At 38.5% G+C, this 18,923-nt stretch overlaps 2 protein-coding genes across 5 annotated transcripts in view; one reads left to right on the forward strand and one right to left on the reverse strand.

Moving 5' to 3' along the window:
- Positions 1–5,677: 5,677 nt before the first annotated feature.
- On the forward strand, positions 5,678–6,883 carry LOC311272252 (relaxin-3 receptor 1-like; the record flags this gene model as incomplete). The annotated part of the gene is made up of 1 exon (XM_084378547.1): positions 5,678–6,883. The coding sequence occupies one exon, from the start codon at positions 5,678–5,680 to the stop codon at positions 6,881–6,883; it is 1,206 nt and encodes a 401-aa protein (XP_084234673.1).
- A 5,181-nt stretch (positions 6,884–12,064) lies between these two features.
- Positions 12,065–18,923, reverse strand: part of LOC311272933 (ras/Rap GTPase-activating protein SynGAP-like) — a 50,847-nt gene continuing 43,988 nt past the window's right edge. For all 4 annotated transcript variants that reach the window (XM_084379707.1, XM_084379705.1, XM_084379706.1 and 1 more), the window contains one exon: positions 12,065–16,551. In XM_084379707.1, the coding sequence (XP_084235833.1) occupies positions 16,513–16,551 (39 nt within the window). In that variant the 3' untranslated portion in view covers positions 12,065–16,512. The remainder of the gene's footprint in view (positions 16,552–18,923) is intronic.

Here is an 18,923-nt window from a genome sequence, read left to right on the forward strand (position 1 = left end):
GAATGAGGCTCCACCTCCAAGGTTGTCTCCAGATGTTACATAACATCCTTGGTGCAAACACTAACTCTCCAGCTAGCTGCATGGCTAACTGAGCTAACAAGCTAATAGTGGCTACAATCATAAACAGAATACAGTTAGCAGCAGTTAGTTACTCTGGTGATATGCTGCCCCATTTGTTTGGCTCATACTCAAACTTCAACAACTAGTTCATACTTTAAAAAAAAAAAGAAAGGAAAAAGAGGTCATGCATGGCAGTGGTCCTCACAGTAATCTGCCAAATGACAACAACATCAGCATCACTTCAGGACCAAGGAGAGAGCACACAGCATGGTCAGACTTGATACATAAACAGGATTCCACTTTGTATATCATTACAAATACCATCCTATCAACAATTTGACTGCTGCATGAATAACATTAGCATTATTGCTGGTTTATCTAAGATTAAGATCAGTTTACAGCCACAAATCCTCAACAATAACTTCAAATCAACCACTCCACTTGTTTTACCTACCTAGTGTTTACAGCTGGATCAACACCCAAACTACAAGTCATTTAAAAACTCGAAACGACAACTTAAATATAAGTTCATGTCCAATTTTAGATGTCTCCTTATTGCTCGTACTGGTCAACCGGCCAATTACTTCCAATCAGGAAATCAACGCTTGTTTCATCAGCATGTTTAATTACCATAGCACAATTGTTTTTACAAAGCAAGGCTTTGTGTTTATTGATTTTTATGTGTGACGTATTCCGTCCCTGAGCAACTTCTCCCTCCACCATCGAGCAAATGGGCTCCTGCTGCTTGTTGCTGGATCTGATGTTTGTCACCAGAGGGCTCACTTTACCAAAGGAAATGTGCTGGAGGGAGCTGTTTCCAGGCCTCCTCCTCTTCTTGACACAGTCAAGTGTTGTATTCTCATTTCACAAAGGGTGGCGACAAAGCCATGCTGCTGCTGCTGCTACTCCTCACAGACCTCTTTATTCCCTGTGGCACAACTTGGGGTAATGCTCACAAAAGCACACACCATGGTGCACCCACTATGACACCAGCAGGTTTGAATAAGGATATTCCTGCTAAACTGATATATTTCTTGTGTTTTTTGGTATTGTAGAAAGATGTATCATCTTCCCAGATAAGAGTGTCTCTGTAAGGGAAAGATTCCTGAAGGATTTACTGTGTAGCGTCTATAAATTATAGTGACAACCAACTTACATCTGACTCAGTTTCACACAAAATAAAAACATTTTTGCATTTCCTGAAAGCTGAAGAATGTTTTTGCTACCTTAGAGCAGAATTAATTGAAATCTTCGATCTCTTGCTGAACAAAGAATGCAATCAGTTTTCAAACCTACGTAGCACCTATAGGCACAACAACGACAATAAACATATCAGCACTTCAATGGCAGTCTGTTTCTTCTTGCAAAATTAATTTCCCTTTTAAAATTCACTTAAGAGACTGTATTAAATTATTAGAGGGGTGTTGACAAGGATGGGCAATTTTAGCCGCACGAGCAGCATGGCTGTAGGGATGAGTTATTTCAAGAGGTCTTTTATTTTGAAATCACTGACTACATGCAATGTCCAACACTTAATTCCAGACTGAAATATCTCAGTTATTGAACTGATTAAGATGAAACCGCATACGGAAATACATAATGCCCACAAGATGAATCCTACTAACATGGTGATCATCTGACTTTAGTTCTAGAGCCACCAGCTGCTTGATTTTTTTGTTTTTTTAACTGACATGTCTGGATTGGATTACTTGCTATTAAATGTGGCACAGACATTTATCTCCCTCCTTATAATATCTTTGGTCAACCCTTAGTGGGGTATGGTGTTCAGCGGTCCTTCAGGGGGTTCCAGCATAGATCTCATAAGGGAAGTCTGCATACAGCATCGGAGGTGGAGCCCAGTTCATTCCCATGAAAGCTGCTCAGGAAGTCAAAAAATGTTGACTTCCTGAGTGTAAACCTAACCGGAGCTTCCGCATACTTCAAGGGATCTTGGGTTCCAAGGGATCCCCCCAACATGGGAATAATTTATTTTCACTATGATTTCGTCCATATTTAACACTATGACAGAATGTGTTTTGGTCATGGGTTTAATACAGTTTCTGTAACAAAATATCAAATGATAAAATTCTCACGGGATGTGGAACCCTGGGAGAAAAAATTTAATCAAAAAGGGGTCCATCATATGAAAAACGTTGAGAACCACTGCCTTAATTCTCTCTTGCTTGGGAATGATCAAAGTCAAAACTTCACTTTAGTTAGTTTATGACTGAATACCCACCAAACTAACGTCATTCCCATCTTTCTCAGCTGCAGTTGTGTTTAGTGCTAATTAGCAAATGTTAGCATGCTAGCACCTATGGTTTAACATTATACCTGCCTATGGCCACCGTGTTAGCATTGTCATTCAGAGAGTGTAAGCACAAAAAGTGAGACTCAGTCCAGAGGTAACAAAATCTGCCTCCCAGCACCTTAAAGCTAAAATTAAAAATCCTGCACATTACCCCACATAAAGCTACAACTCATTGTTTACACCTGTTTTTTGTGATTTATGAAGCTACTCATCTAACTCTGCAAAAAAATGTAATTCCTCAAAATGCCTATCTATCTGTAGACCTATTGGTAAAAACATCTAAAATGTGGTTAATTAATAGCTTCGGACTGGGTCGGGTCCCCTCTTTGTTATAACAGGTTTTAAATAAATCCATAGAGGAAAACATTCAGGTATAAATTAACATGTTGTTTCTGTTGCTGGCCATCAAAACACTCGGGCAATGCTGCATGTTTTGTTCAGCAAGTTTATGATGATGGCTCAGTTTAGACAGAGCAGCATTAATCAACTTCCCCACTCTTCCGCCTCTTCCAAGCTAATCTCATTTAGTCATTCACTGCTGATGTTCTTTCCACTATCAACAATTCGTAATGAAGAGTCATCGATGCAGCTCAATCTAATCTTGAAGCAATGCCCCGGATATAAATAGAAAGAAAATAAAACCTCAAACTAACTTTTATTTTCTGTCAAAGTCTTGTCATTTTTTCACATGGTATATCCAAATGCCTTGAACACCACCATCAATATGTGCAGCGTATTGTTCCTTAGGCTTATTAATCCTTTGATGTGAACCGCTAAGGGAGAAAAAATAGATGTATGTGATCTATTGAACTAATGCAGAGGCAAAGAGAGGTGTAATGTTGAAAATGTAACATTTTCCAAACAGATCCTAAACTGCATTTGATGTTTTAGTGAAGAAAAAACATTAAACTTTTGAGAAATCTTTAAAAAAGGTGGGTTGAATCAGGAATACTTTTATTTAAGTTGGAAAAAATGGGTTTCTAAACAACAATGAATGAAACAAGCCAAAATTGACCCTTTTTATAGTATTAATTTATACATTCATACATGCAACACTCTTCAACACCCAATTTTAAAAAAAACATTAAGTAGCCAAAATCCCACAATAAAACAAGAATAATCATTCAACTCAATTAAACAGCAGGTCACAGCAACAGTAATGTGCAAGAAAGGATTTTCAGATCCTAGAGAGCACATACATTAGCAGAGACTAATAATCTAAATTTGCTCTTTTAGTCATAAAAAGTTTATTTTATTAAATTTTTTTATTAATACATTTGTGAATCTGCACCTGATTCCAGTTCTACATTACAGTACACAGAGATTGACAATCGTGCTGGAAGTCATCATTTTTGGAGAATATGCTATATATCCTTCTTTGAGTATGTGTTGAAATGTACTTTAAAATGCACGATGACTATGTTATATACCAAAGAGTGTCAAAATATAAATGATCTAACTGAAAGAAAAAAAAAAAGAAAAAGTAAAGGAATCGATGAAAAAGAGAAGAATCTATCTCTTTCAGTCCTGGCGACTGATGCCATAAACTTGTATCTTCAGTAAAAACTAATAACGCACATGTTGCCTGGGCAGCGGTCCCAATGTTCCCCAGAAATTTGAGTGATGGCAACAGCTGTTTCTCTTTTGGGTATTTTCGTCTTTGTTGGAGATTTCCAGTCTGGATACGCAGGGTGAAAAATATGACGGGGTGGAGCATGAATTCAGGGTGGGTGACATCCACATTGTTGTTGTTGTCCGCCTTCAAGAGAATTTCATGTGGTGCAGCAGAGCTGGTGGTGACAAGAAAACTGCTGAAAGCTGAAAAATTGACCTCCTCTGTGAGATTCAGGTGAGATTTTCTTCTACATTAAAGCTGTGGATATATGTAAGCTATAGAAATGTGAGAAAAGAACATCCTTTTATTTATTCATTATATTTATTTTGTGGTTTTATACCTGCATAGGTGTCATTTACACGAGGGAAGCCGGGGACTTCCCCACCACTTTTTAAAGGTGTACAATGTAACTATAAATAATTCACATTACTAGTTTTGTCCTGATGTTTACAAATATAAACATGAACATCTGGCTAGTAGAATCAAAACCTGTTAGCTTTTGCAAACTGCTATTTCTTATCTCAAGACCTCGGTTTCTGTTAATAGGCCTGTAAAAAGGTGCATAGTGCACCTTTAAAAGTATAATATGTTAAAAATCTGACAAATAGCTTGCACAAATAAATGTTATCTAACAAATAAGATGAGATTTGAAATGGTCTACTCTGACATCTTGTGATCGCCTCTGAAGAAGACAAATACCTGTTAACTATCAAATCTGGCACATCAGGTCGTTGTTCCCATTTTGTTTAAGAAATGTTCTTGCATAAATATTGAATGTCAGAAGAAATCAAACAATTAATTCACCACTGTTGAATTAAGTAATTTTCAACACAATTTCTACCTCGTAACCATTACTATTTATTTATCTATCTGCTTCTCCTTTGCTCTCAATCAAAGTGACTACACTGCAGGTTTAGGGATGATGCAGGTGCACAAATTATTTGTCATTGTTTGACCAAAAACTGCTTAAAAATGACTGTTGGAGACCACCTTATCACTCAAGATCTGAGGAGAAGATCAAGTAGCTGGTCTAATAATTTATTATGAATATTGTTGTCTTATAATGCATCTTCTGAATTACTCGGGTTGTTCCAGTTAATCCTTAATTTTCCAGATGCTAATCATTCCAACTGCTAAAAGGATTGTTGTTCTTTCACGTTAGTTCTCAAACTCTAATTTTGAAAAGTTTATCTGCTATGTTTTACTAGGGAATATCTAATGTTTTATTTCTTTATATCTATATTGTTTCTATAATTTTCAGTGCCAGCACACTTTTGTTTGATATGTCCAGATTATAATAGATTATGTAGATGTTGAATATGTAACAAAAATAACTCTGGAGGACCTTTTACAGGCTTTTCCACTTCTAATTCGCTTAAGTACTTCATCTTTTTATGCACATTTCCTCCACAGAGAAGTTTGACTCTTTGAGATCGAAATTGGATTATCTAACTCTGTGGCTAACACTTAGGTGTAATTTGTTTATCTGACAACGCTAATGAACTTATTTAGCCATAAACTGCAGCGCCTATTATGTAATAATCATTTCCTCTTTCCTTGCAGAGATAGATGACTCTCAGCTAATAAACAGACAACCAGAACTTTTCAGCTCATTATTGGCACAGGGAGGCCGAGCAGAAACGTCTCACGTAACAGCTGGACAACCTCAGGATTCCCCTCAGGGTTGCGACATGTCAGACGCTGACAAGGCACTTGAGCGCTTCAGTAACATCCTGAATGGCTGCAGTGTCGGCCCACCCTGTAATAACTCACATCTGATCCTCCACAACTCGAGCGTGGACGGGCTGGAGATCCTCGATGATGGATCCCCCGGTCTGAGAATATTCATGTCAGTGGTGTACTTTATTGTGGCTACAGCCGGAGTGTTGGGGAACTTGTTAGTGATGTTCCTGCTCTATTCTACTCACACCATCACCACAGGCACCATCAATTTCTTTGTGTTCAACCTAGCTTTGGCTCAGCTGCTCTTCTCCCTTTCCTTGCCGTTCTGGGCCATAGAGTTTATTCTGGACTACAGCTGGCCTTTTGGCTTGGCCACATGCAAGGCCGTGTCTTTACTCACTGGGCTCAATGTCTTTGCTAGCTGCTTTTTCCTCACAGCTATGAGTGTGACCCGGTACTGCTATGTAGCCACTGCTCTCACACCCAGTAAATCCCTCTGCATTAGCTCTTGGACCTCTACGGTGGTCACAGCTTCTATCTGGGTTGCAGCGCTGATAGCAGCGACACCCAGAGCTGTGTTTGCTGACCTGAGGAGTGTGGGCAGTGGCAACGATACAGCATGCCTGCTCCTGTTCCCAGATGGTACAGCCTGGCTTGGGATAAACCAGCTCCTGCGAGTGGTGCTGGGGTTTCTGCTGCCCTACGCCATCATCACTGTGTCCTACCTGCTTCTGCTGCACTTCCTCTGTCAACACAAACTGAGGTGCGCTAACTCTCGGAGAAAGGTTGATATCTCAAAGTCTGTAGCCGTGGTGGTCCTTTCATTCTGCGCCTGCTGGTTCCCATACAACATCCTCACATTTTGGGGCGTCCTCATCCAACTTGACATTGTTGATTACAGCCGCTCATTTTACTTGGCTCAAACATACTTCTTCCCTCTGGCCAACTGCTTGGCCTTCACCAGCAGCTGCTTCAACCCGGTCATCTACTGCCTGGTGAGGAAAGAGTACCGCTTGGCTCTCCATAATGTGCTCTTCAAACTGAGCCTGGCCATTATGTCAAAGATGCCCTATGGCATGAATGCTGAGGAAGGGTCGGGACAGGCTGGGCAGCTCTCCATCCCACTCAATGACATGTACAGCCAGACAAGCCAAACTGACGCAAGGAGATATGCACCTCTGTCAACACTGCCAACTGTAGTCTCCACCATCTAACGCCAAGGCCGAATTCTTTACACGTATACTTTAGTTTTACGTGACCAGGATGTTTCATTTTGAAAATATGATTGTGTATCTTTTCCTCTGAAGATGTACAGTGTGTGTACTTAAGATCTCCTGTGAACAAGCTGCATTTGAAGCTTCTGTGGGTCTTGTATCTGACAGTTTTAGCTGTCTGAGTTGGCTGTATGACTTGAGTCTAATTCATTCAACCTCAAATCTTTCACCACAGTGTCCGAGATGTCCCTGCTATTCCTTCTCTTCCTCATCTTCCTCATATTGTTGTATTATTAACACAACATACTGTGCAATAGTTTGCTATTGTATAAAACGAATGTAAAAATGTTTATTTCTAATTGTTATTGCTGCACTGTACATCTGGATTGTGGCTGTCTTGTCCAGGTGTGAACACATTTTTGTCATTTGTTTGAATAGAAATTAATAAATAAAGCTGTTCTGACACTTCACTTTATACTACTTATTGTGGTCTTGCATGTCAGTTTGTAGTTTGCACAATATAATGTGCATAAACATGTAGTAAATTCCTAAAAAGTAATCAGTTATTGAAGACAATGATTGAAGACAGCGGCTGCAACAAGTCAATACATTGTTAGGTAGTGTTGTAAAAAGTACGCACAAGTCATACTTGAGTAAAAGTAAAAATATTGTGTTAGAATATTATTTGGACAAAAGTAAAAGTCACCAGTACAAATAGTACTTAGAGAAAAAGTATCAAAGTATCTGATATCAAATGTATTTATATATCAAAAGTAATTTTCTTGCAATAACAACATCAAGAGTATGAGTAGAATTACATTGTACATATATTTACATGTATTTAGTTATATTATTATATATATATTATATTTATTTATTTATACTACGCGTCAACTAATATATCGATCTGGCCAATTATCTACATTTTTTGATTATGGGAATCAAATAAAGTTATCAAATAAATGTAATGGAGTTAAAGGTAAGAAGTAGATTGGAAGTATTAAGTAGCAGAAAATGAATATGGGGTTTTGTACAAATACCTTTAAAATTGTACTTGAGCACAGTACTTGAATAAATGTACTTGGTTTACATTCCATCACTACTAGGAATGCAACTGTGCTTTCTTAAACTTTAATGTGCTTAAAATATTGAAATGGATTGGAGTGCAATGGATTGGAGTGAATAAAACTGTGCTGTATTTACAGCCAGTGTTTCTGCCTCTGAGCCTGCATGCAGCATGTTTAGTTTTGTTTAGAGTTGTGATGGAATTTTCCAGAGTTCACCTCTGCGTCTCCTCAGGTTGACCGGTCAGAGCACCTCTCCTAATAACACCACCTTTGTCTCCAGGGCAACCAAGACAACAGATACGGTGTACTCGGCTTTAGACTCTTACAGACAGACAGACTGTCTCCTATTGGACTGCGTCACATGTGACCTATAGATCACACAACGTGACTCAGGATGACGGAGGTAAACACAGTTTCTTCCAATAGCAAATAGAATCCTCAAATCTGCACAGATGAGAGTAGAGTAATCTTATTTGGACACTTAGTAAGTCTAGTGGGTCCATTAAGAGTTAAGTACTCCCTGTTCAAGAAGCGGTAAGTAAACATACTCAAGTCTCCTGAACCTTCTTCAGTATCGAGTTTACCAGTTCTCAAGAAATGCCTTCATGAGAGTGACTAGTATAGCACTCGGTAGAGCTCATACATCCGCCGAGGACTTTTTTTCTCACTCATAGATACCAGCCACCTAAGAGTGCCTGATTTCTTTCATCAAGATCCATACATTGTTCCCTGAGAAATCAATTAAAATGTTGAAAATGAAAATGCCAAAAAACTACCTCTCACACTGTTAAAGAAGGGGAGAAAAAATTCCTGGATCCGTCTCTTTATCCAGATCCGCAACCGAGAGTGAATGGGGTCTACTCTGGTTGAGACCCATCCTCTATCTGAATTTGGCAGAAAAAATAGTTTTTGTGTAATCCTGCTGACAAACCAACAAACAAACTGACACGCGAGAAAACATGACCACCTCAGCGGAGTTAATAAAGACGATCATCCTCAATTGTGACTAAATGAAATGTCAGATTATATATTGTAATTTACTGGACAACACTGATGAAATAGGGAATAGAGGTTAAAGGATAGGATACATTCTTGAGATGTACCATTCTTTGTTAACTAACACAATATTTGCTAGGGAAAAAAAGTAAAGACTGTCAGATTAATATATATATATATATATATATATATATATATATATATATATATATATATATATATATGTGTGTGTGTATATGTATATATCTATATATATATGTATGTATGTATATATATATATATATATATATATATATATATGAAAAAATTAATTGTTTTATATCAGAGCAGCTAAGTAAAATGTTAAAAATCTGAATCTTATCACTGTATACTTCCTGAAGTGCTACGGGGGCAACTGCACTTGCTTGAGTCTCTGATGAGAGGCAATACATCTTAAAGAATCTCAAGCAAGTCCAGTTGCGTCTGTGTTGCAAGTCACGTAAAATCCTCTCCTGCTGCTTACTCTGCCTCCCAGTTCTCCACAAGATGGTGGTGTTGATCAACTTCAAAAGCTGAATGAGGTTCAAACTGAACCCACACACACTGACATGCACACACATCCTTCAAGGTCTTAATCTTTCAGTACTTCTATAAATCAATGGATAATTGGATTTGATTGTCACAATATTCCAATCATATAGATTTTATAATACAGTTTCAAATGCACTCTGATTCATATCTTAATGATATCTTAATCATAAGATGCTTCAGTAAACTTCTCAGTCACTGAAAGCATCTTAAAGAATGGCCATCAACTATTATTCTTTTAAATATTTGAAAATGATTTAAAATAATAAATTATTTCAATTGGAGGAGCATCATTACTTTACTTGCATTCAAGATATATTTCACATATATTTTTTTTAAATGGCAGAACGCAACATGTGGCAGACACTGTGCATAAATACATTAAAATAATTCATGACTCATGAAAGGAGTGTGATAGGGACCGAGAAGAAGCTGAAGGAGCTGTGAAAGTGACTCTCGCAGGGTGACAGGCAGGTGGTTGTCTGCAGTCCTCTGGCATCACACAGATCTCTGATGGAGACCAGCTGACACCTCAGTACCCGTTCAGCCATTCAAATGACACGAGATGATCATGCTAAGCCAGATTGCGATGAGTGACATGAGAGGACGGACTGTGATTGGCTAGAGGAGCGTTGTTTGGTGGTGTATCTGGACTGGATTGGATCATCTCTGTGGTATTTGTGGGAGAAAGAGCTGTGAAGGCTTGTGGAAGTCAACCATCGTGTGGAGAGCGTTAAAATCGGCAGATTGTGCAGTTGGTGAACTGGGGAGAGCTTGACTGGGTGATATGTAGCTGGTTTGCAGGGGACCAGAGATGATTGTTGAATATCAAACTGAAATCCTAAACAGTATTTTGTAGTATAAATCCCAGTGCTGTCTATGTATTCCTTTACTTAACGTCTTCTAGTCTCCTTCTTTATTTGACATTTAAAGTTGACATTAAGTATAAATGGATATTTTTAGCCAAAACACAACATCTGGCATTATATCTTATTCTTATCTAATAAAGTCGATATGTGAATGTGTTAAAACAGCTTCCTGTTTACACATCCAGCATTCAAGATTTGCACCTTACACCTCCTCCACAATGACTGACAGACTGAGGATGTTCTGAGGCTGTTTCTCTTAGATGCTTTTTTTTTTCATAAATTATGTAAATACCTTACGTAGGCTACAATATTTCATCAAACAAAAGCCGGTAGTCAAGCCGGGCGTGTGGTCGACACAAATACAGGGCCATTAGTCACCAAGAGTTTATCCACTCTTGTTATTGTCTGTTATATTGTACTCTCACTAAGCATAACGTACATTTCCATTGCTTTAATTTGATGAATTCAACAGTGTAATCGTGCTACTTTCAAAACTTTGTTCTTAGATAACTCATCTTAAGTGTTACTGTCCTATTTCAGTCACTGCAGGTATATATGTGCCAAACTGTATCGTAAAAACAAGTGCCACAAGATGGCAGCAGCTACATTTGAGGTACCAAAATGGAAGTATGAAATCTTTCAAAATATAAGACTTGTGAAGCATGAAGGGATTCTGTCCACTGACATGCTAGAGGGCCTTTATTTTGAAACAAGATGCAGGAAGTTTTGGGTCATTGCTAACAGCATAATGAAGTGACAAAGATTTAACCACAAACAGGAGCAGATTATAAATCAAGGTACGGTATATGTATGTATGTAAACTTCAAACCAAACACACTTTACTTTAGATGTCGATTAACTTCCTGTCTTCACAGGAAGTGTTGAGTTTGTGGGCTGCCTTTAATATCAGCCTGCTTCAAATAAAAGCCTGGCACCATCTTTAGGTTTATAAAAAGCCCTGGCTACTATTTTAGAAAATATGTATATGTATGTATTTATATGGATCTTCAATCAAAATAACATTTTACTTGAGATATTAACTGTCTTCAAGGAATTTAATGCAATGCCTTGTGCTTATTATCCATTCTTGTAGTCAATTTCTTAATCGTTTTTTAGTATTTTTCCTTCCCTTTATTGTGTTACATCGGTTCTTGCGCATGTTAAAAAAGCCCAAAGTCCGTGCCAAGAGGAGCTCCTCTCTCCCACAGAAAATACTGTACCTAAAACGCCTCGCCATTAGTCCCGCCTGTAATTTCGTGACATCTTGACATCACACTACGTCACACATTTGCATTATTTATGCCTATATTCACGGTAGCAGCGAAGCTAACTGGAAACTGAAAACACAACAGACCCAACCAGAGACACTCAGGCGTGTGTGGGCTGACCAATCGGAGCAGACTGGGTATTCGAGGGGGGCCTTAAAGAGACAGGCCTTAAAGGGGGGCCTGTCTAAAGGGGGGCCTTAAAGAGACAGGCACTAAAACAGAGCATTTCAGACAACAGTGCTGTTGAACTAGACAGTTTGAGAAAATGGATGTGTCTTCTGAGCATTAAAGCATGTAAACCTACTCTAGTAGTGACACAAAATGAAATAAAATTTAAAAAAAAAAAAAAAAGGAACATGTCCCCTTTAATGTTAAAGTAGCTTACTTGAGGTACTTAAAATAAAAGCTCTTGAATTAGGGATTTATTAGTTTATTTAAATCACTCGGAAAAATCACCTGAAAAATGAATACATTCCCTTTGTTCAAACAAAACAAATCATATCAATCAAGTATACTTACACTAATAATAATAATTACAAGCGCAATCATACCTACAATAACTACCATTATAAATAAAACTATCAACATTAAACATCCACCATACAACATCAGGGGGACTGGAGGGTATGGCTTATCCATGGGGCATGGCTTATTTCAAAAGAAATGTCAAGTAAATTAAGGTATTACATCCAGTAGGCCCAATTCAAGTCAGAAATCCCACCAACTATATATTTGTGACACAGTAGATCAATTGTGCAGAATAATAGCTGCCAAGAAAAATACTTTGTTATACATCCATTTTAGAAACATAAATATGTTGATAGATGTTAAATACCCTTATTCAAAATATACAAGATATCTCATTTCATTTATTAGGTCCTGCTTTAGCTGCAGCAAAGCGGCAGTTATTCTCCCTTGGGTCGACAAAGGTTCATACATCCTCTAAAATGTCGTGATTCTGTAAACATAAAGCACTTCTCCAACAGTAGCTTCAATAATATTCCTCGCCAAGTTTATTAGACTGGAGCATTTGTCACGTTTTTCATTTGGAACGAGAAAAGCAACTCTAGTTCCCTTTTATGTAACGAATAATACAAGAGAAGGTGTAAATCAAACTATTTATACGGATGAGATGAGGGCCAGGAATCAACCAAAATAAAAGCACGGTATAGTTGCCACTCATTTTTATGTGCTTTTTGAGTTGTATTTAGAGACTGTGATTGTGTTTTTTGTGCATTTGAGATAACAAAAGTTGTTGTTACCAAATATCTCTGTGTTCCTTGCAACACCTGAGAGTCTGACGAATACCCGGAACACAATCAATCTCATCCTGTGATGATTAAAAGGAGATTTGTATGGATGGAATGGTAACGGCACTTAAATACAACAGGACGATCTTTAGAAATGGCCCTGTGATGGTAAAAGTTATATATAAGAAATCCTAAAATAGCAATGAACAAGCAACTGAAAAGTAAGCCTGACTTTCACATTTGGTTAGAAAGAAACTTTTTGTTAGCATTGTGTCTTAAATAAATGGAGGAATAAAGTATCCTCTCAGGTTGTGGTATAAAGCAGAATAAGAATCCTTAACTCCAACAGAGAAGGGAGACGAGGGCATGATTTCAGAGGTAGCACACTGTACCACTGCAGCTAATACAGAGAGTTTCAAGGATACATGGGTATATCATATATTCTTATGTCTTTATAAACATTTGTCAGATTACTGATTGCAGCTTCTCCTAAAATGAAAACAGAAGTGCAGTATAACATTTCAAAATACTGTATTGCAACGCAGGCCAAATAAATAAACGTCAAAAAGAAGATTACTTAAAACTGCAATCCAGTATTGTTGAAAAGCACCACTGCTATTTTGGTTACACAAACCTAGGCGGGATATTTTTAAGAAATTTGTCTCATTATTCCACAGAACAGAAAGGAGCTATGCTGGGAAATGATACAGCTCTCATCCCATGAACGCAGTCACACCATAGCACTGTAGTTCCTGGATTGCAGCATTAAGAGTTAATAATATAAGAATCTTTTTTTTTTTTTTTTTACCACAAGTTCAACATGCCTGAAGGCCTACCCTTTGATTTGAATACATTTTACATATAAGAATAAATATACATTAAGCTATTTTATACATTTCTGGTAACATAAACATATAACTTTCTATCATTGATATTTATCTTGAAAGAAAAAGTCTTTTTAAAGGCAAGAGGTTAAGATAAATTATATCAACCATGAAATTTGTAATATAAATGATTCTGACTAACATACAGAGTTAACCAACACACTGCTTATTAATTCATCACCTGACTACAAAAAAAGGACATTTAATATACAAAGTTTACAAGGTGTTTTTTGTATTGGCATTATTTTGGGCCCTGTGGCACAGACTGTAAGGCAGTCATATCCTATGCACATATACTACATATCCCTGCTTGGAAACTCTTTATTGTTCTGTTGTTTTCACTGTCTCTCCTCTTTTTGTTCGTCTGTGGTTTCATTTCTCTCAGTACTTTCATGTTGTATAATGCAAAAGGCTGAATGCCAACCCTCTTCTGATAAAAACGGAAGAGTCAGCAGGTCGTATTAAAAAAGAGGCCTTCCAATGAGAAAGCCATGTCAACAACGGTTTTCTTTTTTGTACATTAGAATAATATCTGACAACAAATCGACTTACTCGTCCTCGCATTTTAAAAAGCACATGCAGAACTGTTGCACATCTATGCTTCAGAAACATTAAACACAACAGATGAGTAATTCACTACTTGCTATAATATGAGTTGTTTCCAGTTGCACATAATGTTTATAATCATAGTTATTAAAATTTATTCATACGGCACTTTTCAAACCAATGTTACAAAGTGCTGTACAACAAAACGTGAAGAGGCAAAAAAGATAGATTATGAAAATGTTGCAGATCATGACTTTTAGACTTGTCAGGTTGAGTCGTTACTTTCGAGGCTCGGTTAGTTTACTATCTCTCAAATGTAACTACATCAGTCTAAAGATGAGCTGGAGTCCTGCTGTTGCTATCAGCAAAGTCCTGTCTGAGAAGCTACAGCTGTCAGTGTCATCTTTCAGAAATTTCTAATAGCATAGCCATTCTTAAAGACAATGTTAAATGATATGGTGTCATTTGTTTTCTATGAACGAGAGAAGGGGCATTCAAGTGATTTAATAAACTGCATTTCATTAAGTTGGAGGACTTTTTTTTAAAAAAAAGGTCAAAATTGTAACAGCTGCGGCTCTTAGACCCCATTTACGCTTGTAATTAATGTGCAAGCTGTATCTAGATGTCCCTTCTTGATGCGAGAAAAACACATTGCAACTGCCTTGCAACGTGATTGGACTGGTTAGACCACATCTGTAAGGGGTCAGGCTCACACTGTGATCAGATCAGCGCCAAAAAAGAAAAATTTAATTAAAAAACTTAACAGCAATGTCTCTTTCTTTTCCTATATGACCCAGTTATTCAAGATAATCTACGGAGCCTCTTGTGAGCACTTTCATATAGAAACTATTTTCTTTCTGTGTCACCACACAGGAGGAAGCATGCATCTAGTCATGGATGAGATGCTAGGTAACTAATCTAGCTAAAGTTACAGCTCAGCCGAGGAGGACACTATTAAAGTTTACATCCTGGGCTGTTAGGAGCATGAGCCTCTCATCCATGAGTAGATACACGCTCACTGCTGCACGGGGTATGATTTCTGTAAAGAGACATTGCTATTGAGTATTTAAAATTTATTATTATGGCGCCTTAAATTTGGGAGTTTGGAGTAAATTAATTTGGAGTCCAAGCTGAGATAAAATTACGAAGCTCCTCCAGAACCACAGAAGACATTTTAAAATTGTCTTGCATAAAAATCAAAGGAATGCCCCTTTAAATCTTACATTTTAGAACGATTGTTCTTTCATGTCAGGTCTTTATGACTGATTAGCATAAGCACTTTGTATCACTGTTTTGAAATGTCATGTATTATCGTTATAATGATTAATATTATTATTACAAAGTGAACAAAACACATTATAATCTTAGATTATTTTCATGAAGTATTTCCATTATTAAAAAGGTTTCGTAACTTTGAGAAATACTCCATCTATACACTGAAAGTCAGGATTTGTTCTGGCTTCACACTGTGTGCTGAAGGAAAACGTGACCAAAGAAGATTTTGATTGTGTTTAAAGCAGTTAGTTGATTGTTGGACTTGTTTGGCATCTCTTCTGATGGTATGGCTGTTCTATAGAGGATGCAAAAATCATAATGATAACCACCTTTGAAGTGATAATAAGTTTCTAAATGATTTGATCAGAATCAAATAGGAATCAGTCTTTGCTTGGGCCCTGTATCCGAGGATCATAGATGATTTAACAACACACTTGTTGTCAGTCACAGGCGTCACCATGAGGGGATATTGTGCTTGTTAAAAGCCTTTTCTACATTTTGTCTGCAGCCATTTAACTGAGAAGCGAGTGTGCTGCTTGTAGCGGGGAATATCGTGAATCCATCCTCCAATCTTCATTCCCAGTGTTTTACACATCTTCTCACTTCTTCTGATTAAATAAAGAAACTCATTAGGTTCAGTATTGCCATTTTTGTGGCATTGGCTTATATTTCAGTCAAATTATGCAGAGGATTCACTGCACACATTGGTCCTCACGCTAATCTGATTGTCAAGTTCTGGTTCAGGCAAAGTTTGAATATGTGCAAAGTTTTTCTTAAGAACTGGAGTGGTCCTGCTGGATCCACTGCAGAGCTTCTCTTCATGGGTTTTTGTAGGATGATCTGGATCGGACTTCTTGTTTTACACCCGAGTGACCATCAGGAGTTCTGGTCACATGGGTATTGACAGTCAGGATCCGGGGTGCCCACCATAGACCTGGTTGATAGACTGAAGGGAGAGAAAACAGGTGAAATTACAACTTACTTCAGTTTACAGCTTCGTGAGGGCTGCGTTTAAAAGGAGCAGTAAGACATCTTGAAGAATAACATTATTTACTTTCTTGCAAAGAGTTGGTTGAGAAGATTACCCTTGAGGGGTGTCTGGATGGAAAATATGTGGCTTGAGCCAGCTACCATTTACCTTAGCTTAACATTAAGACAGGAGGAAATGTAGGTAACACAACAGGTAGGTAACACAATCTGCAGATAAGTAAACAAAATGTAAAAATTACTGTTTTGTGTTATGTGCTGGAGTATTTCTTGGCCAGGAGTGACACAACCAGAAGAAACTCCAGTAAGTTACCGCTCGTATCTAAGAAATATTCAAGTAAAAATCAATAGCTATTGTGGGTTGTATCTGTTAGTCACTGGTTCAGGATCTGAATAAGAAACTCCTTCTCATCCTCTCTACCTTGCCCGTCAGGCAGTGGTATCACCTCCCTGAACGCAAGAGAGAGAAGAGTATGTTGTTGGGGAAACTAAGCTCTTCTTCCTGCACCTGCTGGCGTAGATGTCCTAAAGGGCTGAGAAATTATGTCTGATGATGTTTTCTGCTCACCGCACCACCTTCTCAAGGCCGTGATCTCAAGGTGGTGATTCTGCCCTCTAAGATGCTCTCTATGGTGCAGGTATAGAAAGTCTTTAGCACCTTGAGGGGCAGCCTAAAGTCCTTGAGGCATCTGAGGTGAGGAAGATGCTCATGGGCGTTCTTCTAAATGAGAGGATCATAGTAAGTTCACTGTAATGCAGTTCTTTTTCTCGTAATTCCTCCTCTGCTTCTTCCCAAAGTCTTCACAGAGGCTGTTCTCCTTGCACCAGTTCTCTAAGTGAGACACTTCCTCTAGGCAGGCCCTCTCTTCGTTATTGGAAATCAGGCCGAGCAGGACAATGTCATCTGCAAAGTTGATGATGTTGGTAGAGTCAGACGTGGCAACACAAGCATGATGTATAGTATGGGGCTCAGGACACATCCTTGGGAAACCCCTCAATACCGGTGGTCTGCCAGTCAGGAAGCTGAAGTTGGAGTCCTAGGTCTTCAAGCCTCATGACAAGTCTGGAGGGGATGATGGTGTTAAGATGCTTAACTGTGGTCCACATAAAAATGTTTAACATAATTCACCCTCCCGATCAGGTAGACCTAGGCAGTGTGAATGAGGGGATTCATGTCATCGTCAGTGAAGGCTATTGTCATAAGTAGTGAGACGGTGAAGAAGTCTTTGATCAGCCTCTTGAAATACCATCACCAAGGCAGTCAGAGCTGTTGGCTGGTAGTCATGCAGGCAACTGGGATGGGGTTTCTTTGGGACAGGGACTACTGTTGACAATACCAAGCATGTGGGAACACCAACATGAACACTGGTGTCAGTTGGTCAGCAGCCGTTCTGAGAACATGTCCAGATATTCCTTCTGGTAATTGGTCCTCACCACTGTGGTTTGGTCACAAGCAAATAACTCGAAGCCTGGCAAGATAGGTTGTTGCATGAGGTTATTTGCCTTAAGACTGTCACGGATGGTGCTTGCTTTCAGATTGGGAAAGGTCCTGATGGACACTAGGAACAGTATCGTCCACTTATTTCCCTGAGGTGAAGTTCTGTTGAAGAAAGAACAGACGCCATTTGATCCGGAGCTCAAGGTTGGGCTGACAGGAGCTTGTGAGGGAAACAGCATTTCTGCTGTTGCACCAGTTCCTTGGTTTTCCAGAGTCTGCTGTTCTGTCATTGCCTTGTACAAAAAGCATCTTTGTTGGCTGGATGGCGTGGTATGGAAATTACAGTCCCATCTGTCTCTCTTTTGTTCTTGATTTTGGCCTTGAGGTCATCCAGCTTCTTCAGTAGAAACCGTATTGTTGGCTAGTAGGATACTGGGAAGGGTAGCTGATCCTCTGCCTATTCCTGACACCTAATCCTTTCCCTATTTACATGCTTTGTGCCTCTTGAGCGGGCGCAACGTGAATCCAAGTGACAAAATTATCTGTCTGTTGTATGTGATGATAGCTTTAGTGATGGGTGCAAAAATGTGGTCTAAAATAGTACATAGAAAAACATAGGTTGTACTTTTACTTCAGTTTTTGTACCTAATCTTTGCACCTACCTTTGGACTGACCCATGCTTGGTATTTCCTTCCTGTTTCCAGTCTTTGTGCTAAGCTAAGCTAAGCTAACCAGCTCCTCAACACAGCTACATTGTACAAACCTGAAAGTTTTATCAATCTTCCCATCAAACTCTTGGCAAGAAAGCAGATAGCCGTATTTCCCAAGAAGTCAAACGATTCCTTTTAAATCTCACACACTCGCACACAGAAATTAACAAGACTCTCCTAATC

This window comes from Pagrus pagrus (assembly GCF_965226575.1).
Source record: "Pagrus pagrus genome assembly, chromosome: 17".
NCBI classification, from domain to species: Eukaryota; Metazoa; Chordata; class Actinopteri; order Spariformes; family Sparidae; genus Pagrus; species Pagrus pagrus.